Source organism: Mixophyes fleayi, chromosome 11 (genome assembly GCF_038048845.1).
Source record: "Mixophyes fleayi isolate aMixFle1 chromosome 11, aMixFle1.hap1, whole genome shotgun sequence".
Taxonomy (NCBI): domain Eukaryota; kingdom Metazoa; phylum Chordata; class Amphibia; order Anura; family Limnodynastidae; genus Mixophyes; species Mixophyes fleayi.
Genome location: NC_134412.1, coordinates 4,991,801 through 5,019,405, shown reverse-complemented (window position 1 = coordinate 5,019,405; position 27,605 = coordinate 4,991,801). Strand labels below are relative to the sequence as shown.

Genomic DNA, 27,605 nt, shown 5'->3' with positions numbered 1-27,605 from the left:
TTCATCCTGAAGCATCAGACAAGGTATTTAAAAAAAAACAAAAAAAAAAAACTTGTCTTGGGGTTCAAACCAGAGACTCCACCATTAGTTGTGAACAGAGAATCTGGACACTAATCTACAGAGCCATCTTGTCTGCTAAGTATGAGGAGAGATTATGTGCCAATGTTATCAACCAGCCTGGAGCAACATCCAAGGTACTAAGACTACTGTCTGGAGGAACATAAACCAGGACTTTAACATCTCTGCTAGTAGAGCACATTGTTACTAGTCCAGTGACCCAGCACAGTATCTTCTCTAAATGTCAACAAGCATGTGCAATATCCTAAGTACTAAACTGATGCCTATCTGCAGATTCAAACCTGGGACCATTACTGGCGGTGGCTTGTTGGGCAGCTCATGTACTTTTATCAATGTAACAAACCAGCCTAGTGCAACATTTATGGTAGTAAGAGAGAGAACACCTAGGGATTCAAGTAACAACCTCCACCATCACAACCAAGTGAGTACCTGGCTTCTAGACATCTCCATCACAGCCAGGTGAGTACTGGGCTTCTAGACATCTCCATCACAGCCAGGTGAGTACTGGGCTTCTAGACATCACCATCACAGCCAAGTGAGTACTGGGCTTCTAGACATCACCATCACAGCCAGGTGAGTACTGGGCTTCTAGACATCTCCATCACAGCCAGGTGAGTACTGGGCTTCTAGACATCACCATCACAGCCAAGTGAGTACTGGGCTTCTAGACATCACCATCACAGCCAGGTGAGTACTGGGCTTCTAGACATCTCCATCACAGCCAGGTGAGTACTGGGCTTCTAGACATCTCCATCACAGCCAGGTGAGTACCTGGCTTCTAGACATCTCCATCACAGCCAGGTGAGTACTGGGCTTCTAGACATCTCCATCACAGCCAGGTGAGTACCTGGCTTCTAGACATCTCCATCACAGCCAGGTGAGTACCTGGCTTCTAGACATCTCCATCACAGCCAGGTGAGTACTGGGCTTCTAGACATCTCCATCACAGCCAGGTGAGTACTGGGCTTCTAGACATCTCCACCATCACAGCCAGGTGAGTACTGGGCTTCTAGACATCTCCATCACAGCCAGGTGAGTACCTGGCTTCTAGACATCACCATCACAGCCAACTGAGTACTGGGCTTCTAGACATCTCCATCACAGCCAGGTGAGTACTGGGCTTCTAGACAACTAAGCTGGCTTTTGCAGTCAGTGTCTCTGGATATTTTTCTCAATAATATCAACCAGCCTGGTGCAAAATTTAAATGCCTAAAAATGAAACCTGCCTTAGGACTCAAACCAAGAACTCTCCCATTGCTGTTAGTAGAGCACCAAGCTACCAGTCCACCAAACCTGCTTGTTATGTTAGTGCAGAGACTTTTCTCAATGCCATCAATGAGTCTAGTGCCTCAATGTCATCAGAGACTAGTGCAACATCCAAGATACTAAAAGGAAGTTTACCTGCAAAATCAGACCAGAGCCTCTACTACTGTCTGTGTATTCAACCCTGGACAGAGTTATCTTACTCCTTTCTGCTACTCAGCCAGTAGCTCTCCAATCCCCTGCAGAGATACGGCTGTCTCAGGCACAGTTCACTGAGCTGAATATGGAGAAAAAAGGATGCCCCAATTATATGGGGCTGGCCGGGACATTTAGAGACATATTCAACACCTTGAACTCTTTGTCACATTCCTCAAACCATTCCTGAACAATTTTGGCAGTGTTATAGAACGCATTATCCTGCTGAAAGAGGCCACTGCCATCAGGGAATACCGTTGCCATGAAGGTGTGTGCTTGATCTGCAACAATGTTTAGGTATTTACCCCCTACGTGGATTTAATTTTAACTTATTATTGTTAGGATTTTTAAATAAGATGTTTACCATTACAAAAATGTAATAAAATGTTTTTTTTCTGATTAAAAAAAACAATGTTTAGGTAGGTGGTACGTGTCAATGTGACATCCACATGAATGCCAGGACCCAAGGTTTCCCAGCAGAACATTGCCCAGAGCATCACACTGCCTCCGCCGGCTTGTCTTCTTCCCATAGTGCATCCTGGTGCCATCTCTTCCCCAGGTAACTGGTGCACACTCACCCGGCCGATCACATGATGTAAAAGAAACCGTGATTCATCAGACCAGGCCACCTTCTTCCATTGCTCCATGGTCCAGTTCTGCTGCTCATGTGCCCATTGTAGGCACTTTCGGCGGTGGACAGGGGTCAGCATGGGCACTCTGACCGGTCTGCAGCTACGCAGCCCATACGCAGCAAGCTGCGATGCTCTGCGTGTTCTGACACCTTTATATCATAGACAGCGTTAACTTTTTCAGCTAGACAGTGTTTCTCCTTTGTTTTGTTTTTTTTGCTTAAAACTGGAGAAGGGATGAAGGGGAAGGTTTGGGGGAGAGTGGGCTCAGATACAGTATGAGACAACATTTCAAAAGCTAAACCGATAGGATCTCCCTTGGCACGGCTGTAATCAGCTCTTGTGTACCACACCTGGCTCGGACCTTACTATTCTATTGGATCCTCCCTTTGGCACGGCTGTCATCAGCTCCTGTGTACCAGACCCGGCTGTACCGCACTACTCCTTGGGGATCTTCGCTGTACATATGGCTACGACTACAGGTACTTTTCCAGTATTATATTGCCGCTTGTCTATCTATTTCCTACATCTGTAGGCTTAGTCGGGACCGCAACATCCAGTTTCTCAGGAGCTAAACCCATCCTGCCTCGCGGAAGTTCTTGGTGAAAACCTGGGAGGCTGTTAGACTACGCTCCCTGCTATCCTAATTGTGTGATCATTTATCAATAGAAAGATTCAGCAAAATCTGACAAAGTTAATCAAGACGTAATAGTAAATGAAATCATTTCACAAAACAATTTACCTGCAGGTACTGTTATGTGCGTATGGTCGCTAACCAATAACGATTGTCGAACCTCGATTTGTGTTTCCAAAGCACAAAGATTTATTCGCAATAAGTGGAAAAATATGCTCAAGCGAAGTAATAGTAAATACAGCCGTTACTTATCGCAGGCGCTCTGGATCCAGTGCAGTCATTCAATCCTGAAGTCTGGGGACAAGAAGTCTGCACTCTGGATCACAAGCTGCTGCTTATATACACAATCAAATACAGTAATACAATGAAGATGGTATAGCTTGCATCTATTGGTCCGGGTCTCAGGAATGTCCAAGGGGTCGTCAATCATTGGCTGGTTCATCCTAAGGAATCCAAAGGAGGGGGTCATCTCTGCAGGGGGTATGCTCTGCTCTTCCCGCCCGGATTCCTTAGTCTTAAGTAGTTCATAATTCCCTATCATTCATAACTTGCGTATGCACTCTGCGATTCCCTCGCAGAGTGAACCAAACAGTAGGATATGTAATAAGGTTCATTATGATACCACTCATGATGTTATTCCTTTAACCCATTCCGTGTATTTCACTAATATGCATGTAACTCTGATATAACATATAAATACTACTATATTTCGACATAACTGACTATGTGTTGCAATTACCATTAATGTGTACTATTTTATAAGTATGCGTGTTTGTGCGAATGTATGGTAAAAGACCGATTACTGTTGCTGCCACGTGTAGTGGATGCGTACGCCCTTTCACGCCGTAGCGTGCCCTTGTACGTCATAGCGTACCGTACGCATCTTTTCAAACAAAGACAACCAAGTTTGCTAGACTTTAATTGAAATGACTTTATCCAATTTACTGACTTCGACAGTACTTATACCCGTATTCAAATGGAAATTTTTCTTCAGATCCGCTCTTACTTGAATACGGGCCGACATGCGTGCAAATTGCGTGAGATTGTTTTAAAACCACAAGTTGTGTTCAGATCGCGTTCCTTAATGAATCAGTCCATGTACATCTATATTTGGCTGCCACGGTACGAGGGAGAGGACTAAACCAGGCAGTGACTTACAGCCAAATGTAGAATATTTATCACATACCTGCACACGGAGACCCTCACTCTCTAATCCTCTCCTGGCAGCTATTTGGGGTTTAGGTCAGGGGGCTCCTTGCATTATTATTATTTTCAGAATCAGGTGTAGTCAGTAATCTGTGAACTGACGACAGCACCTTTTATCTCAGAATTGTTCCCCTGGCATGAAGCAACATCTGAACGAGTCAATGTCCCAAATACTGTTGCACAGTTGGCAAACAGATCCCTGTGACGTTCACTTTGTCGTTCTGTGACGGGCGTTCAACGTCAGACATAAACTGTGCTGCTGTCAGAGACTTATCAGGGACACAAAGCAGATTAATGTAGGTTCATGATGTCTCGTTGCAAAAAGCAAATAGAGAAAGTAGAAAGAAAAAGTGTCTGTAACTTTCTCATAGTCGTAAACACAAAAGATGTGGGACTTAGGTTCAGTAATTTGCATCATAATTGACGCATTTATGTTTAATTTCTACAATAAAATCGGTGGGTGAAAGGTGTGTTCACTTCCCGACAATGAGTCTGCATCATGAAAGAGCGGAACTGGGGATACTTTGCATATAATGCGCAGAATTACTCTGTACAACTGGACCTTATGCCACAGAACGCAGCAGCTTCCCAGTCACTTACTACAGCATATGATTTCAGGAGCGGAACGGGGTGACGACTGGGCGTGTGCACGTAGGCAGTGTCGTACTGGGGCATGAAGGGCCCACCGGGGGACTGCAACGCTAGTGGCCCACCAGAAGGAGCGTGGCCAACCATCACAGAGGCGAGACCAGACACTAGAGGGGGGGGTGGTCAGCCCACAAAGGACAGCTAGCACCATAGTGTAGTATATAAAGAATGCAGTGTGTATATAAAGAGTACAGTCTTGACCTGCCCCTTAGATTGGGCAGAACAGTCACCAAAAATAGGGATTGTCCCACTAGAATCAGAACATTTCACAGACTCTCCTGCTCTCTCCTACCTGTTCTTCTCACATTCACCACCTGTGGCTGCTAGTTTCTTTAGATGCGGCTTGTCTGGATCCTGGAATGTTGGGGGCCCTATTTGGGGAAAAAATGACTACATTTAGAAAATTCTAACCAGCCCCGGCATTAAATCAATAGGACCCACAATTAATACTTAGGCCTTCCTCCAGCCCCAACATTAAAGTAATAGTATTCCCATTTCATAAACCTATTTCCCTCCCTCCAGACAGCCCCTGCAATAAATTAATAGCATTTATGTATAATAAATATACCTATTTCCAGCAAACGTCACTGCCATTAATTTATATTCACATTTAATAAATAGACCTCATACTCCTCAAACTCAGCCTCACATTCAATTAATAGCCTCCAAACCACCCCATCTTAAATTAATAGTCCCCACTATAAAATTAAATTGCCCCATCACCCCACAAACAAAATAGCACCCATTAGATAGCCACCACCTACCACACACACATTACATTGCCTCAAGCCCGTTGTGCCATCACACACACATTACTCTGCCCCTTCATCACCATGCTGGGCCTCCTTATGATCACACTGCGCCCTCCATGCTGCTTTGGCCCCCTTCACACTCTGCCATGCTGCCTTTGCCCCTTTTAACTGTCTGCCATGCTGTCTGTGCTCCCCCTTGCTTCCATTCCTTCACTTACCAGTGCGAACAGAGCAGAGAGGAGTTGGGGAGCGCCACAGTCACATGAGTATTTTTTTTAAAATTGTTTTTTTTTAAGTTACCCATTCCCCCACCAAGGGAGAGGGGAGCGGTAAGGGTCAGGGCCTACCGGGAATATGACACCCCCCCCCCACCCCCACCCCTCGGCGGCCCAGTCCGGCCCTGCACAGTGAGGGCGTGCCAAGCTGGAGCGCACACACCAGCATCCGATTCATGCTTTGGGCATCTCTAAGGTGCGTGTTTTCCTGTCGTATCACTTGCACCAGCTACAGGTCGGGTGTAAGTGCAGATTACTAGTGATGACGGCTGTGTATACAGCTAGAACATGTGTTTGTAATCAGGAGCAACTGTAATAGTTAATTTTATGTACAGTAGACATTAATGACATCCTAATAAATGTATTTTATGTAAAAAAAACTCTTTGAAAGAACACTTTTACTGACTAACAGGAGTGTTGGAAGGTCTGGCTCTATAACCATTCAATGCAAGGGTCCTTTTTAGGGCAGGGTGAAGTGGTTGGCGGTGTCCTAGCACTTTGAAAGTGGAAGGAACACCTTTCAGGGGATGTGGGTTGCCCCCGGGTGGGGTAACTATGCCCCTGACATAATGTGACCACCCCTGGACAAACTATGATCAACTTTACTCCATTGCTGTGACAAATTCACATTACACAGGGAACACCATAAATTTACCCGACTCCTCCCATTAGACAGAAGATAATGTTGTACCGCCATCTTTATGTGCCAATCCAAGCTCTGACCTATAGAAGTCATTACAGAAAGGATTAAGATCACATTTGCGCTGCGTATGTACATTTGCCTCTGACGTATGCGACCCTAGTCCCGTCACGCCCTGAGCTGTTTCACAGGGAATCAAAGGAGAATTTTAAAGAATGCAATTTGGGAAAGGTTTTTTTTAATTACAGAGAGGTTCGGACAGAACACGGGCGTCAGTGCTTAGACCGGAACAGTGAACACAAGGCCTGCGCACAGGCGGAGAGCAAAAATGGTCAGCAATCCCTTCTCCCAATGCCAAAAATCCTAGGAAATCTAAGTTCTTTCTGCTATAAACCAATGCATGTATATTATTATTATTATTATTATTATATTTTATTTATAGGGCGCTACAAAGTATCCGTAGCGCCGTACAAGGACAAACAATGGCACAGTACAAGGTGAAACAGCACAGTACAAGTAACAGTAAGCACTATAACTCTGGGGGCTCAGGCACAGCATGAAAGAGAGGGAGGGTGGGGAAAAGTGAGTACAGGCAGGTAACTATGGCCCAAGAGGGTGGGCACGGATGACAGGTTGAGAGTCACTGAGGGGAGCGGAGAGAAGCGAGAGGAGACAGAGGGCAGAGGGACTGAGAGGAGGTGAGCTGAGTAGCTGGAGAGCGCAGTTAAAAGTGATGGAAACAGAAGGTAGGAGAGCCCTGCTCAAAGGAGCTAACGATCTAAAGGGAGGGGAAGACAGACAGACACATGGATATATAGGACACAAACAAGGACAGACCTGTGTAAGACGATACTATACTCTCCTCTTCCATGTATAATTTCCCAGAATGCAATTCTCATGCCCATGGTTGGTCATTTGGAAGGACGAGGGACTCAACTGGGTATTTCAACCACAAGAAACAGCTTATATACGAGTTTTTGTTTTTGTTTTGTTCTTACATTCCATTGTTGGTTTGCTTTAGTATGTCTTTTGTTTGATAAGTGTTATTTGTGCCCCAGAAGTGCGGCGCAGTAAAGGACAGACCCCTGCCCCAGTTACAGGACATATTTTGCAGAGCAGCAGTATATATTGAAGGACAGTCGAAGGTTCTGTAATCTAATTGTCCTTGTTTTATCACAGCCGTGAGATTGGATCTGAGCTGCAGACGTAAAGGCGAAGAGAGTGGAGGAGGGGAGTCTGTCGTATACTGCATGGCTTGGGGAGGGTCTACCTCCTGGGTTTTAAAAGGTGCCCTAGAGCCCTTGCCAAGATTTGTTGGAACCAACCATCAATCTGTTCACAGTCCCCTGAGCAGCAAACAAGCATCATGGGGAAGAAGGTGAGTAATCCCCCCCGTCGAGAGTCCCCGTTATTTTGTACCCCAATCTTCCTGACACTCTAATCCTGGCTGACAAAAGTGTCCGTGATCATAGCACCTTGTACATGACATAATTATCAACTGTGTCTCATGTCCAGGAACAGCCCCAGGTTTTTAACATTAATTCCTGGAAACTGTTGTCCCTTGGAAAGTCCTTATTTTTCAATGTTTGTCAAAAGCACAGTCCAATAACTATAATTCTGTAAACACTAAAAGCAATTCTAGTTAATCATAGTTTTTCTATAGCGTACATAGTGTAATATATCTTAAGAAATATCTAATAACAAAAATACTTTATAACTAACTTTAATAAGAATAGTGTATTGTACTTCTCCACCACTTAGAATGTATTGTATCTAACGAGATTAAATTCACCTGTTCAGCAACTGAAGTCTTGATGATGATTGTAGAATGTTGGTGACTGTGATATAATTTTCACGTTCTAGTGCACGCTGGAGTTTTGTGCTGTATAATAATCTGTGTATGAATTTTGTACAAAGTGTGTGCACGTGCTTGATTACATTAAGGAGAGCAAAGCAAAAAAAGGAGTACAATTGCTCCTGGACAAACCATGTTACAATGCAAGGGGTGCAAATGAGTTTATTATTTTGCACATAAGTTAAATGCTGGCACACAAATACTTGATAGCTTTATTTGTACACTGAAATTTAAAGCTGGCCTAGGGCATGCCCTACCCAACTATAAATCTGTACCTCCCCCTCCAATGCAACATGATTTTGCCAAGTTGCAAAGTTTCACCTTTTTTTTTTGCTTTACTTTCCTTAATGTATGAGAAACCTTCCGTACACCTCTTTATCCGGCATATTGGGAGGTTGTTATGGTATCCGTCTATCTACATATGTGACATTGTTCATACTACAGTTTGTTTCATTACTAGCTGTTCTGTAATATAAATCACATTGTACGTGACTCGCTACCTCAGATAACGTATCTCACCCTTATCGTGTACAGGTGAAATTCTTTCTGAAATAACAAGAGTGAGTACAGTAGCGTTATTTGCTCAACGCTCTCTATAAATGATATCTTATTGTAACAGACCCAAGATTACAGCGAACAGAAAGTGTTGTCTTATCAGCAGAGGAGAATTAGTACATTATAAAAATCAGCTTAGTTCTGAAAGTAATTGAACGCCGAAAGCTTATCTCAGAACATACAATTAAATAGGACTCGCTGATATAAATACATCAAACAGCGAGACATGGAATTTACTCAATCTTTAAAATCCACCCCTTGCTTTCTATTGGCTGCCAAATTCAGTAAATATGAACTGATAAACAGCCTTCCCCTATTCCTGTGATTAGTCCTCTCTGGTAGTAAATATGGGGGGCTAGGATATCATATGCCCAATCTGGGGACTAGTCTATTAGAGGCCCAATATGTGGGCTAGTATATTAGATGCCCAATATGTGGGCTAGTTTATAAACCTCACATCTTATCTGGTGGCTAGTAAATAAAACAGACCCCCCCCCCCCCAGCTCTATAAGGGTTCCTGGAATTTGTATTTGCTCCTGACACTAATTTTTAGGTTGGGTGGTATGGATTAGACGGACAGCATGGTGAGAAAGATGAAGGGAGGAGAACTGGTTGTAGCGAGCACATATAAATGTCTTAACCTAACAGTGAAGGACACACCCTGATCTATTCTATTTTAAAATCTTGACCTTGACCCAGTTTGTGGGTCCAATGTAAAACATATAGGTATCTGCTTATGATTGGTCTTCACAGAAAGTTTTAAGGACTGGGATAGTGTGATATAGGAGTGGGACTGGCATATTGCCAGGGTACTGAATCCAATTGATGTGCATCATGCCAATCGGTTGGCTGTTGACCCTGTCCAAGAGTCGGAGGGAGCAATGGCCCAACCTGATGTCCTATACTGATCACAATCCAATTTTATTGGGAGGAACAGAACATCTGGTCAGACAATGTCCTGTTTGGCACTTGTATGGGGTCATTCAAGGACTGAAGTATAGCTAGAGAACGTTCAGAATGGCCAACCAAGTCCTTAGATGTTTGGTCACCGGATGGCCAAGGTGACACTAGTTCAAGGTAACTAGGTCCTTCTGATTTTATTAGCTGACGCTCCTTTTAAAAAACCCCATTCCAGAAACAATTTAGAAAGCAGGCAGTGGGACTTGTTGTAAGGTGATTCCCTAACCCCTAACCCGCTCACATGTTTATCCAGGTTCTTGTCTAGATTAAGGATCCTTTTAAATAAGCACAAGGCAGGTGACCTTGTAACAAGGGGACAAATTCAACACTCTCGTGTTTCACCTTATTAAATGTAAGGAAGGGACAGAACGAATCTCACAGAAGACTTTTTTGCAGGATGTTTTTTCCAATAACTTGAATATTTGGAAGTATCGCACCTAGAGATCTGTTCAGTTATTCTTTGGTTATGATGGACCATTCGCTGCAATAAACTTTACTCCATCTGCATAGGTGTACTGAGAATACAAACCTTCCGTAGCTCAAATAAGATTACTAAACCCTTAACAAGTTTATTTCTTATTTTTCTTATAGTATTGTTTTTTTTATCTAGTTATCCTGATCCCTATATTTAGCATTTGCATTTATGCTATTAATACTGATGATTTTAACAGGAATGGATCTTTTTAAGCGACCACAAAACTTAAAAATACAAGTCCTTTTCCACTGAAGATCTACAAATGGGTCACATTTAATTTGGACAAATGGTGCATTTTGCCTCTAACCGTGCCGAGATGCCTTTAATAAAGAAAGCAGCGGGTACTGTAATCCGTAGATATGGGGAGCAGGCGTGGGGTGACGTAGAGGGCCGGACTCATGATCAGACGCAAGTTGCGTTTATAAAAAGAGCGGACCTTGAGCATAGTTCTGACCTTAATCAAATACAAGCGGATCTAAAGATACAATTCCATTACAATCTGGGTGTAAGCAGACGTCACTTACCGTATATAGACACATACAACAGACTGCAGGATACGGACCAGCGCCTGTTCAATAAAAAGTCACATCACAACAAATAAAAAAAATATAAAATAAATTAAAAACTCATAACAGTATAATTATTAATACAAATATGGATTTAACTTTTTTTTACATTAAATACATAAATCAAGATTCTTTTAATGCGTACAGCACATACAATGTGTTTTTAAAATCTATCTTATTTGCAAACACATCTTCTGTGAACGCAATTGGATGCAACTCACGTCAAAGCACAAATAACGCTTAAGACTGCCTACGACTAGTCTGGGGTAACGAGGGGGCGGGGTGAACATAAACAATGTACAGTAAGGGCGCGCTGAGTTCGTGCCAACACAGACGCGGCGGATTTAAGTCCTGTGTTTCTCGTAAGGACATATGCAGTACAGGGTCTGTGAGGGGATTGGACCATTTGTTGGTATCTGTGTGACGAGTTCCTTTCTGAGTGACTTTGTATGTTCTCGTCCTGTTCTGCGCAGGAGAACTACGACATGTTCTCGGTGGAGATGGAGAGAGAGGAGCACGGGGAAATGGAGGTCAAAATTAAGAAGAAAGACAAAGGCGTTAAGAAGAAGGAAAAGCTGGAGAGCATGAAGAAAGAGATGGACATTGTGAGTACTGTGGCTTCTGAAGTGTAGAGCGATGGTGGACAATGGGCTGTGAGGAAGGGGAGTGGGGAAAAGGTAGGGAGCTCTCAGAATAAGGGTCCTCGGCAACTAACCTAAGCTTGGCATTAGACTTCCACAAAACTGCACCTATACATTGCTTCCAGCAGGGGGCGTTGTGGGTCGGAGATTACTAACTCTAACAGGAGATGTCCACCTACTTTATAAATGCACAACTCCCAATTAATAATAAGATAATTAGCTTTTTTTTCTGTTGCCATATAGCTGAGAAAGTACCCGATAACTTACCAGCTTCTCCGCACCATGGAGGATGAAACATGTTGCAGAATGCATCAAAATTGTGCAAAAAAAATATAAACAAACCAACAATAGTTGTGGCTAAAAACAACTGTAACATGTATCGTGTTTCCAGAGGAGCTCATAAACAATAGCCAGAAAATCATCCTAAGATCCTCTGTGTATTTCTCTTCCTAGAATGACCACGAGATCACAGTGGAAGAGCTGGAGCTGAAGTATCAGACTAACGTCACGAAAGTGAGTTGTGGGTTGGTCGGGGGTCTATGAGCGGCTTGTGTCCATGACTAGGGGTCTGCGGATAAGTACTGTAGTTGTCATAGTACACTGCCTTATTCTGAGGTCTGACGAATAGTCTGGTATAATGATACAGTATAATGATGCAGTATAATTGGCATACAGTAGTTATAAGGGTATATCTGTGATATATTATTTTATTTTAGGAGCTCCAGAGTTATCAGTTGGCCAGAACCTTATGTAGTTACAGCTGGACTCAGCACTTTGTTGCAGTGTCCGGAGTTCTCTTCATGCTTTTCATACATGTCTCTATATCATCCGGCAGAAACACTCCATATTATTTCCCTGTGATCCAACACTGAAGCATAAGCTGCATCGTATCCCAGGGTATCATCTGCCTGATGATATCAACACATGAAAAGCACAGAAGGAAACCGGAAAAGTTGTAGCAGGGTCAAATAATGTATCAAATTTATCTGAAGGTGGATAACCCTATTGAGTTGTTTACTCTAAATTAAGAAGTAAGAATTCACCCAGAATCTCTTGCCCTCTGTAGGTTGTAACGTTGCAGTCTTATATGGTCACAAAAACCTTATAATTCGTGCTAGCGGGTACATTATACCGTATATAATATAATACGCTTGTGTTCCTCACACAGGGCCTGAAGAGCAGTTACGCGGGGGAGGTGCTATTTAGGGACGGCCCCAATGAGCTGAAGCCCCCTAAGGGCACCCCTGAGTATGTGAAGTTCGCCCGGCAGCTGGCGGGGGGGCTGCAGTGCCTCATGTGGGTGGCCGCCTGCATCTGTCTTATCGCTTTTGGAATCCAGTGTTCTCAGGGAGACCTGACCAGCGCGGACAATGTGAGTAGGGGGAGGAGCCTGACGTCACCCATTATATATCTGACTGTAGTAAGTCACCCACCTGCCCAAATCTTTGTCTTCCAGCTGTACCTGGCCGTCACTCTCATCGCTGTCGTGGTCGTCACCGGCTGCTTCGGTTACTACCAGGAATTTAAGAGCACCAACATCATCGCTAGCTTCAAGAACCTTGTCCCGCAGGTAAATGAAGCGTCCGCTAGACTGTCGGACATGGTGTCTGATTGGTTGCTATGGGTTACTGCAATTTTGTGTGCTTGGTTGCTATGGGTTACAGCACATTTGTTTAGTTGCTATGGGTTACGGCCAACTTGTGCCATTGGTTTCTATGGGTTACATCACATTTGTGCAATTGGTTGCTATGGGTTGCAGCACATTTGTGGATCGGTTGCTATGGGTTACCGCACAGGGATGCTGCAAAAGAGAAAAACGTGACCTCATATACCAAGAATATTCTGAAAACTTATTTACACATTTTAACATATCATAAACAATGCATATTACCTTATTATATGGAGTATAGTTTTGTTATTTTTTATAAATCATATTTTTTATTATGAGATGCTTTTAAAACTATTTTTTGAAATAGTAAGATATACAAATCTATTTTTGCTACTTTCCCATTGACTATAATGAACTTCCCCAGACCAGATCACACAATGTTCCAGTAACTATTTACGTCATTCATTGGAAAGTTAATCTTCATCTAATAAGTATTGCAAAGTATTTGCTGTAATTAAGAGTCTTGTATGAAACAAAAATCTTCTTTTTTCCATCCATAATACAACAAACACAATATATATCTGCAGCACTATACACATAATATTCAGATCATTTCCCAGCACAATCAGGTACAATCCAATTTTTGTAGATTGGACCAAAGAGCTGACACATGAGGTTGAACCAGGATCTCTGAGACATCTGCATCACCATTATTGATATATATTACATTTTTATTTTTATTATCTACCTCCGGTTGAGCATCAGGTCTGGGAACCGGAGGTTATATCTTAACGTTCATTTATGGGTTCCTTCTAGCAAGCCACGGTAATACGAGACGGGGAGAAGTTTCAGATCAACGCCAACCAACTGGTGGTGGGAGACCTGGTGGAGATCAAGGGTGGAGACCGTGTACCGGCGGATATCAGGATTATCACAGCACAAGGGTGTAAGGTAAGACCCCCGTGCTGCAAATGTAATTCTACCACGTGCTTATTCACATAGTGCCGCAGGAATCATACAATTATACAGATTTATAAGATATAAAATACAGGGAATACACTACAGGGAATTAATACAGAAATCCATAAAAATGTTTTGAATTAATTCACCCTGCAGAGACCCAGTGTCTCCCCAGGGTTTCTGGGGAGACTGAAACGCCAGTTGGCATCAGTTTAGCAAAAGATCATTCAAGACCTGGCTTCATGATACCAGAGCACAAAAGAGCAATTATTTCTAATCTCTCATTTAACAAAAATGATTTTGTGAGCAAAACTCTGTTGCCGTTGAAGGTTAGAATGAAAAGTCTGATTTCGAGGAACTCACTGTACATAAGTTTCTGATTTTATGTTTTCCGATTGTCAATGTGACCACTCCAAATGTTTGAAAATGCAGAGAAGCGATTGATAAGTCATTCCTGGAGCTTTTTGCTAAATAATTGGGTCTGTTTTAGGTGGACAATTCGTCTCTAACAGGTGAATCTGAACCACAGACTCGATCCCCAGAGTATACTCACGAGAGCCCACTGGAAACAAGAAACATTGCCTTCTTCTCTACCATGTGCCTGGAGGGTAAGATAACCCCGGTCTACCTCTAAAACCTATAATGAGGCAGTTGTCTAAGGCAGCGGGAGTTTGGGGGGCAGCTAATTGTGCGACATCCAAGTTGAGAGTCAATATTTTCTTACAGTCATTGTCTGAATTAGTATTTTCCCTTTGATGGTAGACAAAATGTTATATTAGTAATAAAATTAGATATCAATAATACATGTTCTATACTGTTAGCTTTTCTTGGCTGTTTATAGGAATCGCCACAGGAGTCATTATTAATACGGGTGACCGTACAATCATTGGGCGCATTGCCACCCTGGCTTCAGGCGTGGGGAATGAGAAGACTCCGATAGCCATTGAGATCGAGCACTTTGTCGACATCATTGCCGGGCTCGCCATCTTCTTCGGAGCAACCTTCTTCGTAGTTGCTATGGTCATCGGATACCCCTTCCTCAGGGCCATGGTCTTCTTCATGGCTATCGTGGTGGCTTACGTCCCAGAGGGTCTCCTGGCCACTGTCACGGTGAGCACAAGTAGGGATTGCATCCTAACTCTAGTCCATCTACAATGTTGCTGACGCCAGGCTCCTCTGTCCTCCGTTAGGTGTGTCTGTCTCTCACAGCAAAACGTCTGGCCAGGAAAAATTGCGTAGTGAAGAATCTCGAGGCTGTGGAAACCCTGGGATCTACGTCTGTGATCTGCTCGGACAAGACGGGGACATTGACCCAAAACCGGATGACCGTGTCTCACTTGTGGTTTGACAATCAGATCCATTCAGCCGACACCACTGAAGATCAGTCAGGTGACCCTCTATGAATGTTTACATGAAGACCACACAGTCTAAGCTGTTAGTCAAAGCTGGTTTTAGGGCAGGGAGGAGAGGGCAGTTGTCCTAGGCCACCAACTTCAGGAGGGCCCAATTAGCAAAGATTTGATCTGTAATGTTTATATATGTGATCATAGAAACTTACCATCCAGTAATGGTGAATTCCCCGATATCACTGCAGTTTGTTCTTATGGTGACCTTCTAATTTCCTCTCTTTTTCAGGCCAAAGCTTTGACCAGACATCAGACACTTGGAGAGCTCTTAGTAGGGTGGTCAGTCTCTGTAATCGAGCCACATTCAAGGGGGGACAGGACGGAGTGCCAATACCCAGGGTAAGAAGAGGCGAGGACATATTTTCTGCAGCCAATTTCCCGACAATGAACCGCTTGCATTATATACAAAAAACGAAGGTGGGCTTGTCCCCATCACCCAGGAAAGAAAGCCAATTTCTACAATGCAACCTGTGACATCACTAAGAACAATCTGTGTCTCGTACCTCAGTTATGCCACTTGTTTCTAGTGAATTTAAAGCCATGAATAATGTTTCAGCCCAAAATGGACCTACCTCCAATGTGTGTAGGTGACAAAAACACTTGAAACATCCTTTACTCCGTAGTCCGAGACAGTATCAGGGTGACTTTTGTATCAGCAATCAGAGTCACCCGTCCTTTTCTCCCGCAGCGTATTGTGATTGGAGACGCCTCAGAGACGGCCCTGCTGAAGTTCTCAGAGCTAACAGTCGGTAACGTCATGGAGTACAGAGAGCGATTTAAGAAAGTGACAGAGGTCCCATTCAACTCAACCAACAAGTTTCAGGTGAGAAGTTACAGATCCGTCCACTGCAGAGTGAGGAAGCCAACATTCCAGAACACAGATCGTTGGGCGCAAGTCGTCAACACAGCTCACTACTTACACACTAAAGAGTTGCGCATAAATCTATTACGCAGTTCTAAGCTCGATGATGTTGCATTCCTCCCCAGTTATCCATCCACGAGCTCCAAGATCCCCTGGACCTGCGTTACCTGCTGGTGATGAAGGGAGCCCCAGAACGGATCCTGGAGAGATGTTCCACCATCCTGATCAAAGGGCAGGAGCTCCCGCTGGATGCACAGTGGCAGGAGGCCTTCCAGACGGCGTATATGGACCTGGGTGGACTGGGAGAGAGGGTGCTGGGTAAGAATCACTGGTACCGCGAGAAGCCAACAGGGCTGTAGTAACACAGGAGTTACCATATAGAGCCAAGGTCTCTTCCTGTGGTATGGGTACCCATAGAAGTTCTTCCAGGTAAGAGTTAAGTCCGGAATGTAAATGCCACGTTAAAGATGATTGATTGGGATACACTTGGTAGGAGTGGGGTGGGGTCCTGGTCTTTGATGGGTGAGAGAGAGGATAACGGTTCACTATATTTACCCCCCTCAGGATTCTGCCACCTGTACCTGAACGAGAAGGAGTATCCACGGGGGTTTAACTTTGACACCGAAGAAATGAATTTCCCCACCAGTGGTTTGTGTTTTGCCGGATTGATCTCCATGATTGACCCTCCTCGTGCCACCGTTCCTGATGCCGTCATGAAGTGCAGAACCGCAGGAATCCGGGTGAGTAGATGGGAAACGGATCGAGGAGAACTTGGTGTAAAAGGACATAGAAAGGAATAAAACAGGCTATGGCATTAACAAGTATGTTACTCTCTATGGATGTGGACGTTCCCACCAGGAGAGGTGAGAACTTCATGGTAGACGGCACCTTTCAGATCTCACCTACCTGATAAAGTATCTCTCTATCCTGGGGAAGTCATAGAAAATTCCTCATAGAAAATGTGAAAGGGGGAATAATATATATCGCTGCTATGTATAATGGGACAGATTTTTCCCCAAAAAGGCATCTGGACAAATAAAAAAAAACATTCAGAGGATTAGACATAACTCCTGTAGGAAGTACTCTGCGTTCGCACTAAATTGCTACCCAATAATCGTCCTTTTTACGAAGTTATAAATAGCGTGCGGCTTTCTCCCAGGTCATCATGGTCACTGGTGATCATCCAATCACAGCCAAGGCCATCGCGGCCAGTGTGGGGATCATCTCCGAGGGCAGCGAGACGGTGGAGGATATCGCCGCTCGCCTGCGTATTCCTGTTGAGCAAGTGAACAAACGGTAGGAGTACAGTATATACACACTGTCGCAGTCATAGCAACATATATACATATACAACCTATGTCTTCCCACTAACGTGTCCAAACGTGGCTCCGCAGGGACGCTCGCGCTTGTGTCATTAATGGCGGACAGCTGAAGGACATGAGCAGCGAGGAGTTGGTGGAAGCTCTCAAGCTGCATCCTGAGATGGTCTTCGCTCGTACTTCACCCCAACAGAAGCTGATCATTGTGGAGAGCTGCCAGAAACTGGTAAACCCATCGCTGATGTAATGTTCATTTTTATTGTCAAGTTCTCGGGGTTGATGCAGAAATGGCGCAAAACGGGAGGAAATTGGTAAAAAGCCGCAAACATCTCGAGACGCGTCCGCCTCCGCATCAGCAGTATACGCTCCTGGTTTGAGCCTTTACGCAGCCACAATTACCGAATAGACGTCCAAGTTCTCTAACACGAATTTCCCATATTCACGCAGGGGGCCATCGTAGCAGTGACAGGGGACGGTGTCAACGACTCTCCGGCTCTGAAGAAGGCGGACATCGGGGTCGCCATGGGAATTGCGGGATCGGATGCTGCCAAGAACGCAGCGGACATGATCCTGCTGGATGATAACTTTGCCTCTATCGTTACGGGAGTGGAACAGGGTGAGCGCAGAAAGCTGTAATCTGGCGCCATCTAGTGTCCACACTGGTGAAGCACTAAGCACAAGACAGATGCTAAACATATTTTTTTATTTTAAATTGGACAATGTTCTCCCCCTCCCCTCCAACTATATAGATATTCAAAGTCACTAAGGAGTCCTGGCAACATACTTTATATAGGGTGAGAGTGCAGGATATTTGTACATAGGGAGAACGCTAATATGCTCATAATATACACAGGATTGGCCTCTGAACTATACCAAAAACATCTTCATATTGTTTTCTATATTGTCTATTGCACACACAATTTGCACCATATATATATATATAGCTTGGGGCTTACCAGGAAAGATTTTTTTTCCCCATAATTTAAAACATCACGCCTAAAATCTACTAAAACACCTTTGCAAATATACCCTGTCTTTCCCCACATAGTTCCATGGTTTCCCCCCATTGAAGTGTTTAGCAGAGCTCCTCATAGTAACGTTAGTAAAGAAATAATTGTTGATGATGTTTGTGTGTATGAACTATCCAGATAAGAGATAACATGATCACATACAAAAACTCTACTCTAGCGCCACCTACAGTAAACAACTAGGTAATACATTCCAGTCTGCTAGTGGTAACTAAATGATCCTTCTTAATTGGGTTCCCTCCAGGTCGTCTCATCTTCGACAACCTGAAGAAATCCATCGCCTACACATTGACCAAGAACATCCCGGAACTGGCCCCTTATCTCATCTACATTACGGCCAGCGTGCCTCTGCCCCTGGGCTGTATAACCATCCTGTTCATTGAGTTGTGTACGGATATTGTGAGTAATCCTGGAATGTTTGTTATCGTGATCCACTGCCAGTAACCCCCAGTAATACCTTTCATCGCTCAGTCGTGTCACTAGCTCCTGCTGTACAGATAGCTCCTGCTGTATGGATAGGCTGCATACTGTGGCAGTCACTGCTCTCTATAACCCATAGGAGTTATAGAATTTACTCCACAGTAAACAATGGATCACAATTGCGCCTGATTAATTCAGTATTTCAATAGCCTTTTTAATTACTATCCAGCAATTGATAATAAGATGATTTGCAATTTATTGTTATTTATTTGTTTGCTGCATCCTCGAGGAAAATGGTGTTATTTCTAACCTATCTACTTGTGAGCTGGACATTTCAAAAGAATAGCAGGCTGAGCTCCCCCTCCCTAGTCATTATAAGAGAACTTTCAGACAGTCTTGGTTACTGATAGTCCCAAATAGCGGGACTCTGTACAGCCTCTCGAAGGCAGACGTTAATCACCCAGTACAGTCTCGGTACATACATTTATATGCTAGTACAGAGTCCACAATCATCCTATGTGCCGATTATGTTTAGCCGCCTCGGAGCGAATGTCATCATAGCCCCGCCCACCCTGCGCAATGATGTAAGGGGCGGAGCCCTGATAAAGCAAATTGTGACATTGAGCCCTTACCCTCTACAAGGAGAGATATGACATTGATACCATCCATACTGTGCTGGACAACTGATGTTTGGCGCTTTGGGATGAACTTTGCTACATATTATAAAATAATGTCTTTTCATCTACATTTCCATCCTTCCAGTTTCCCTCGGTGTCTCTGGCGTACGAGAAAGCTGAGAGCGACATCATGCACCTTAAACCACGGAACCCTCGCCGGGACCGACTGGTCAACGAAGCGCTGGCTGTGTACTCCTACTTCCAGATCGGTAACTGAACAGATAATGGGAAGGAATTATGTGATGCACAAATAAGGGTGAAATGACAAGTACATCAGGAGAAAAATATTACAATTAAAAATCAATTTGTTTTTGGTGACTTTTTTCACTGGTACAAGACTTGTGTGACTGCCCCATAAAAATATGCAATTAATTTAGACTGTAAGCTCCAATGGGGCAGAGACTGGTATGAATGAGTTCTCTGTACAGCGCTGCGGAATCAGTGGCGCTATATAAATAAATGGTGATGATGAATTACACATATATAAGTCCTACAGAGAAGGAACAGGAGAGTAGCTCCCTCTAGTGGACAATATCCGATAGAAGGAATATGAGAGTAGCTCGCTCTAATGAACGATAACCGATAGAAGGAATAGTACAGTAGCCCCCTCTAGTGGGCAATATCTGATAGAAGGAATAGGAGAGTAGCTCCCTCTAGTGGTCAGTAACTGATAGAAGGAATATGAGAGTAGCTCTCTCTAATGGACAATATCTGATAGAAGGAATATGAGAGTAGCTCGCTCTAATGAACGATAACCGATAGAAGGAATAGTACAGTAGCCCCCTCTAGTGGGCAATATCTGATAGAAGGAATATGAGAGTAGCTCTCTCTAATGGACAATATCTGATAGAAGAAATAGGAGAGTAGCTCCCTCTTTTGGACATTAACTGATAGAAGGAATATGAGAGCAGCTCCCTCTAGTGGACATTAACTTATTGAAGGAATAGGAGAGTAGCTCCCTCTAGTGGATGAAAACTGATAAAAGTAATAGGAGAGTAGCTCCCTCTAGTGGTCGGTACTGATAAAAGGAAAAGAAGAGTAGCTCCCTCTAGTGGATATTAATAGGAATAGGAGGGTACTTGATAACGGTCATCTAAAATCTAAACTCTCCTCTGGCCCATTATGCAACCTACATTTTTCTCTGGATAACCTATTTTAGCATTCCACACAAATGTTGGCTTACAGAATACAAATTTGGATATAAATCTCTCCCCCGTTTCTCCCCCCCAGGTGTGATTCAGTCATTTGCTGGTTTTGTAGACTACTTCACAACAATGGCCCAGGAGGGCTGGTTCCCGGCCTACTGTGTGGGGCTCCGAGCCAACTGGGAGAACCAACACTTACAGGACTTGGAGGACAGTTACGGACAGGAATGGGTATGAAATAATGGACAAAACAACCTTTTTGCCCTTAAATAAAATGTGTAGGAGCCACTTTGTACAGAAGTTATTCATGGATTAAAGGTTTCTACATATTTTATTTAGCTGCCTTTGTGTTGGATTTTTAATGTGTAAATTATTATATCTAAACAGAACAATAAATTAAGTGAATATGCATCAAACTAATTGTCACAGTGTCGAGGGTAATCAATAGCAAATGGGAGAAAGTCTGTTTCACCATGAATATTGGAAGGGATTCTTTACTGTAAGGGCAGTTAAGCTGTGACACCTTTAAGACATCAGAAGGTATTTCAGTGCCCGCAGCCATATTGTGGGCGGACCCACATATGTCACGTCAGCGTATCAGTCCATTAGGAACCAGTGACATCACTGAGGCATGAAAGTCTGTAGATCTTGTATTGGTGACGTCACAAGGCTACTACAAAACTAACTGATAGTTGTTCTTTCCAGACCTTCAGTCAGCGACTGTACCAACAATACAACTGTTACACCGTCTTCTTCATCAGTATCGAAGTCTGTCAGATCTCTGACGTACTCATCAGGAAAACCCGTCGCCTCTCCGTTTTCCAACAAGGATTTTTCAGGTACGCGTCCGGCGCCTCCTCTAACACGTGGTCATTAGTAACGTGAGTATAGATTATAATTCCTGCCATTAATAATAAACGTGGGACAATGCACCCCCTGCCGTGATAGATAAGGATATTATCAAGGAGATCCGTCTACATATAAAAGCACCAGGACGAAGGCCAACTGCCTACAAACAGGACATGGACCTCTGCGCTGACTTGTAATAGCCTTATATGTCCATACAACAGATGCGTTATTTCTTATAATACTCAAATCAATTTATTTGTGTTATGTTTTATACCCATTTACTAGATGATATTTTCTTATACTTATCTCTTTGTTTAACTATGTATTTTCTTTTTTAAAATGAAAGGAAGTCATTCGGTCTGTAACAGGTTTCTATATAGCAGGCGTGGCACTGATTATTTGATGGGGCGGGTGTAGACGTGGTACTGATTATACGATGGGGCGGGTGCAGGTGTGGCACTGATTATATGATGGGGCGGGTGTAGACGTGGCACTGGTTATACGATGGGGCTGGTGCAGGTGTGGCACTGATTATATGATGGAGCGGGTGTAGGTGTACAACCGATTATACGATGGGGCAGGTGCAGATGTAGCACTAGTTATATAATGGAGCGGGTGTAGGCGTAAAACTGATTATACGATGGGGCGGGTGCAGGCGTGGCATTAGTTATATGATGGAGCGGTTGTAGGCGTACAACTGATAATACGATGGGGCGGGTGCAGACGTGGCACTGATTATACGATGGGGCGGTTGCAGGCGTGGCACTAGTTATATGATGGAGCGGGTGCAGGCGTGGCACTAGTTATATGATGGAGCGGGTGCAGGCGTGGCATTAGTTATATGATGGAGCGGTTGTAGGCGTACAACTGATAATACGATGGGGCGGGTGCAGACGTGGCACTGATTATACAATGGGGCGAGTGCAGGTGTGGCACTGGTTATACGATGAGGCGGGTGCAGGTGTGGCACTAGTTATATGATGGAGCGGTTGCAGGCGTGGCACTAGTTATATGATGGAGTGGGTGCAGGCGTGGCATTAGTTATAAGATAGAGCGGGTGCAGGCGTGGCCCTGGTTATACGATGGGGCGGGTGCAGGTGTGGCATTAGTTATATGATGGAGTGGTTGCAGGCGTGGCACTAGTTATAGGATGGAGCGGGTGCAGGCGTGGCATTATACGATGGAGTGGGTGCAGGTGTGGCACTAGTTATATGATGGAGCGGGTGCAGACGTGGCACTAGTTATAGGATGGAGCGGGTGCAGGCGTGGCACTAGTTATATGATGGAGCGGGTGCAGGCGTGGCACTAGTTATAGGATGGAGCGGGTGCAGGCGTGGCATTAGTTATATGATGGAGCGGGTGCAGGCGTGGCCCTGGTTATACGATGAGGCGGGTGCAGGCGTGGCATTAGTTATATGATGGAGCGGGTGTAGGCGTACAACTGATAATACGATGGGGCGGGTGCAGACGTGGCACTGATTATACGATGGGGCAGGTGCAGACGTGGCACTGGTTATACGATGGGGCGGGTGCAGGTGTGGCACTAGTTATATGATGGAGCGGTTGCAGGCGTGGCATTAGTTATATGATGGAGTGGGTGCAGGCGTGGCCCTGGTTATATGATGGAGCGGGTGCAGGCGTGGCACTAGTTATATGATGGAGCGGGTGCAGGCGTGGCACTAGTTATATGATGTAGCGGGTGCAGGCGTGGCACTGGTTATACGATGGAGTGGGTGCAGGTGTGGCATTATACGATGGAGTGGGTGCAGGTGTGGCACTAGTTATACGATGGAGTGGGTGCAGGTGTGGCACTAGTTATACGATGGAGTGGGTGCAGGTGTGGCACTAGTTATACGATGGAGTGGGTGCAGGTGTGGCACTAGTTATATGATGGAGCGGGTGCAGGTGTGGCACTAGTTATACGATGGAGTGGGTGCAGGTGTGGCACTAGTTATACGATGGAGCGGGTGCAGGTGTGGCACTAGTTATATGATGGGACTGTAGCGATTGCTCACAATACAGGAAGTATATTTTCTTTGTAGCTTTCTGGCTGAGCTATTTCCCATATCTGAACCTGATCAGGGAAAGATATTATCCATGACGAATGGTATGAGATTGTGACAAAGATACAGATCTCTCCCAGCTGGTTATATGAGAACATACACCGCTCCTGTATTATATAATCACCTTCTATTGATGTAGGTTTTGCACTTATAAGAAATACCCTCTGTGAAACATCTTATGTTCTCTTATAGGAATAAGGTTTTGGTGAGTGCAATCATCTTCCAGCTGTGTCTCGGTAACTTCCTCTGTTACTGCCCAGGGATGCCGAATGTCTTCAACTTTATGCCAATCCGGTGAGAAAAACAGAATTCAACTTTGTTCATAATACTCACATAAGACGGATACATCCTGAGCTGCGCAGGACACGAGGGTTCGAGTCACCGCTGACAGCAGCCAAGGAGAATCCGAACACTAAGGAATATTTGGCTTAGTTTCCATTAGTCTGAGCTTGTTAAACATCCTTTTATAAAATAGTTTCTAACCCACGTCCTGTATTTCCCCAGGTTCCAGTGGTGGCTCGTTCCTCTGCCGTTTGGCATCCTCATTTTCGTTTATGATGAAATCCGTAAACTTGGTGTCCGCAGACACCCCGGAAGTGAGTATCATCAGCTAATACAAAACTATTTGTATATATAAGGATACAAATTCAAGCCTTTGTTCCGCACGTGTGGTTACCTGGTGCCAAACCTCCGCTAGTTCAGATCTGACACAAAAGTCAAGTGTTTCTGTGAAGTGGAAATTGCTCAGGGAGGAATGGCCCTAAAAGTACTCTCTCCACTTCCTGATCTCATTCCTGTAACATCACTCCCCAAAATGAAATTGTTTTTCACGCAACCACAAAACTAGGTTCAGCAACGCGCCTGTTCCATACACAGCAAAAAACACTATTGCTCCACCCAACCGCTCGTATCGGCCATTGCTATCGTCTTCTCTCTAACCGCAAGTATCTTACTCTGCAATGTGATGCCCACACTGCCCTAACACATCACTCATCTCCTGATATAATCTGTGCTGCTGGGGACCCTGCTCCTCCCACTATATAACTCTCAGTCTGTGGCTTCCTGCTGCCTCCATTCCCCTCCTCACATCATGTCACTGCCCCTGTCACATGCAGCCCTGTTCTCCCTAACACATCACTCATCTCCTGATATACTCTGTGCTGCTGGGGACCCTGCTCCTTCCACTATATAACTCTCAGTCCGTGGCTTTCTGCTGCCTCCATTCCCCTCCTCACATCATGTCACTGCCCCTGTCACATGCAGCCCTGTCCTCACTAACACATCACTCATCTCCTGATATACTCTGTGCTGCTGGAGGACCCTGCTCCTTCCACTATATAACTCTCAGTCTGTGGCTTCCTGCTGCCTCCATTCCCCTCCTCACATCATGTCACTGCCCCTGTCACATGCAGCCCTGTCCTCACTAACACATCACTCATCTCCTGATATACTATGTGCTGCTGCAGGACCCTGCTCCTTCCACTATATAACTCTCACAGTCTGTGGCTTCCTGCTGCCTCCATTCCCCTCCTCACATCATGTCACTGCTCCTGTCACATGCAGCCCTGTCCTCACTAACACACCACTCATCTCCTTATATACTCTGTGCTGCTGGGGGACCCTGCTCCTTCCACTATATAACTCTGTCTGTGGCTTCCTGCTGCCTCCATTCCCCTCCTCACATCATGTCACTGCCCCTGTCACATGCAGCCCTGTCCTCACTAACACATCACTAATCTCCTGATATACTCTGTGCTGCTGGGGGCCCTGCTCCTTCCACTATATAACTCTCAGTCTGTGGCTTCCTGCTGCCTCCATTCCCCTCCTCACATCATGTCACTGCCCCTGTCACATGCAGCCCTGTCCTCAATAACACATCACTCCTCTCCTGATATACTCTGTGCTGCTGGAGGACCCTGCTCCTTCCACTATATAACTCTGTGGCTTCCTGCTGCCTCCATTCCCCTCCTCACATCATGTCACTGCCCCTGTCACATGCAGCCCTGTCCTCACTAACAATGACAGGACAGGTCACTGCCTCCAACAAGACCCTCATCCCGTTTATATAAAGAACCACAGGTTTTGTCAGCTTCAACACCGATGAGCAGGACATGAAGACTGAATACAATTAGACCTTGCAAAGAAAATACACCTTAAACCTGTCCTATGAAAACCCCTTCCCTAATAGCTGTAAGGTGGTGGGGGGGGGGGGGTCTTCTTCCCTGGAAGCTCATTCTTCTGAGCCATGGGGACAGATTATGAAATCAGGCCTCCCCTATGGAGAGCCCAATCTGCAGAGCGGATACAATGAACCCCCCACCATTCGTTCATATAATTTTCCAGTAGTAGAACTGTGTCTATAAACGCCCGAACGTTAAACATCTTGGATAGAGCTTTGACATATTCCCATATTTTCCTCCGCAGGCTGGTGGGATAAGGAGCTGTATTATTAGACGTTCCCAGATCGTCTCATGGACCCTCCGCAGCTGAAGACACAGGAAGCCTGTTCTGGATCTTCCCCATTGATTGAATTTCCCCCCAAATAATCAGTGATTCTCCTGTATATATAGAAGCCTGGAGTGGATTTCAGAAACGGGGCTTCCTGTGCGTTGTTGTGGTCGGCTTGTGTTGCCGCGCTGCAAATACGAGCACCGCTGGCGTATATAACGCGTACTGGGCGCTGTCCATCCGCGTGGTGACCCTCATTCTACACTGTGCCCCACGGGATAGGGGGTGAACATGGTTTATATATATTATATATCTCTGTATAACTGATGTAACTGACTTATTGAAATAAATTATTCCATTGATATGAGCTGTGTATATTCTGTTACATGAAACATTAGTTAGCAAAAATGCAATAAAAAAATAAATAAAATAAAAATTGTCTCTACAACAGTAACATGGCCGAGAGTCTGGGGTTCTGGAATCAGTAAAACGGTCACATTGATTTACCTCAGGTCCTAGTAATATATTAAGTGTCCGTCTCCCCTATAGACAGCGAGGGAGCCGTCCTATCACATCACTAGGAGCTCATTGACGCCATCAGTTCTAGGATAAGCTGCATCTTATCAATACTAATGCAGCCAACATGGCTGCCTCTGTGGCTTATTTCCCTTCTATGTATTCCAAATTAAATAAAGAGGCGTTATTGGTATTTCCAGAACAGAAAGGAGACAATACAGTGATAAGACACAGTCTGAGCTCTTACTGCATCCAAATCCAGGTGACTAATCATTAACCAATAAAATACATTGGCCCCACGTAATGAACCTTGCCCGTGATAGAACCACATACATGTGACCGCGGCTCCAAGCTCTACACTTCCAAAATGAGTCTATGAGGGGTCTTACTGAACGGAAGTCGTCTCCAATCTCAGCCACAGAGAACCAATACTCCAAGCTTGGTTCGTATAGTTGTATTTTTTGCATTTTAAGAACTCCAATAAATATTAAAATTATAAAACCGTAGATGGTGAGAATTAAATTTCAATAAACACGGAGAATTGTACTGCAGAGCTGATCAATGTTGAAACTTATGTACAGGAGCAAATCCTTAAACAAGGGACTGTGACCTGGGAAAGAGGGACGATTTGCATCGGTGCTGCGTCATTTGTGATCACGTGGAAGTCGTTAGACAACCGGTAGATCAGCTGTAGCACAACAAGACGTAGCGCTTTGATTATTAGGATATACAAGTTATATTTCCTTTTTTTAGTTCATAAAAACTATAATTATGTCAGATCTTATGTTCCAAGTAAAGTTAGGATCTAACAATAGCACCTACAGCCAGGATACCCCAGACTAGAAAGAGGATTTATTATAATCTGACAGTAATCCACGCTTCTTGCTGACTGCACTCACACACGTCTGAATACAAAATAAGAATCGAGGAA

General features: G+C 44.4%; 1 protein-coding gene across 1 annotated transcript; it reads left to right on the top strand.

The window, feature by feature from the left end:
• The first annotated feature begins 7,617 nt into the window (after nucleotides 1–7,617).
• On the top strand, nucleotides 7,618–26,525 carry ATP4A (ATPase H+/K+ transporting subunit alpha). Its single transcript, XM_075190802.1, has 23 exons — nucleotides 7,618–7,698; nucleotides 11,205–11,336; nucleotides 11,826–11,885; nucleotides 12,541–12,744; nucleotides 12,829–12,942; nucleotides 13,798–13,932; nucleotides 14,432–14,549; nucleotides 14,783–15,051; nucleotides 15,132–15,330; nucleotides 15,577–15,686; nucleotides 16,036–16,170; nucleotides 16,335–16,527; nucleotides 16,774–16,949; nucleotides 17,369–17,505; nucleotides 17,604–17,754; nucleotides 17,976–18,144; nucleotides 18,801–18,955; nucleotides 19,739–19,862; nucleotides 20,884–21,029; nucleotides 21,504–21,637; nucleotides 23,903–24,004; nucleotides 24,215–24,306; nucleotides 26,135–26,525. Exons 1-23 carry the CDS (start codon nucleotides 7,687–7,689, stop codon nucleotides 26,161–26,163), a joined length of 3,096 nt encoding a protein of 1,031 aa, XP_075046903.1. The 5' UTR covers nucleotides 7,618–7,686; the 3' UTR covers nucleotides 26,164–26,525.
• The last annotated feature ends 1,080 nt before the right edge of the window (nucleotides 26,526–27,605 follow it).

What these genes read in the sequence shown, in the direction of transcription:
- ATP4A (XM_075190802.1), top strand. An exon ending in TTGAGTTGTGTACGGATATT is followed by an intron (nt 18,956 to 19,738) that starts GTGAGTAATCCT and finishes CCATCCTTCCAG; the next exon opens with TTTCCCTCGGTGTCTCTGGC. An exon ending in GTACTCCTACTTCCAGATCG is followed by an intron (nt 19,863 to 20,883) that starts GTAACTGAACAG and finishes TCTCCCCCCCAG; the next exon opens with GTGTGATTCAGTCATTTGCT.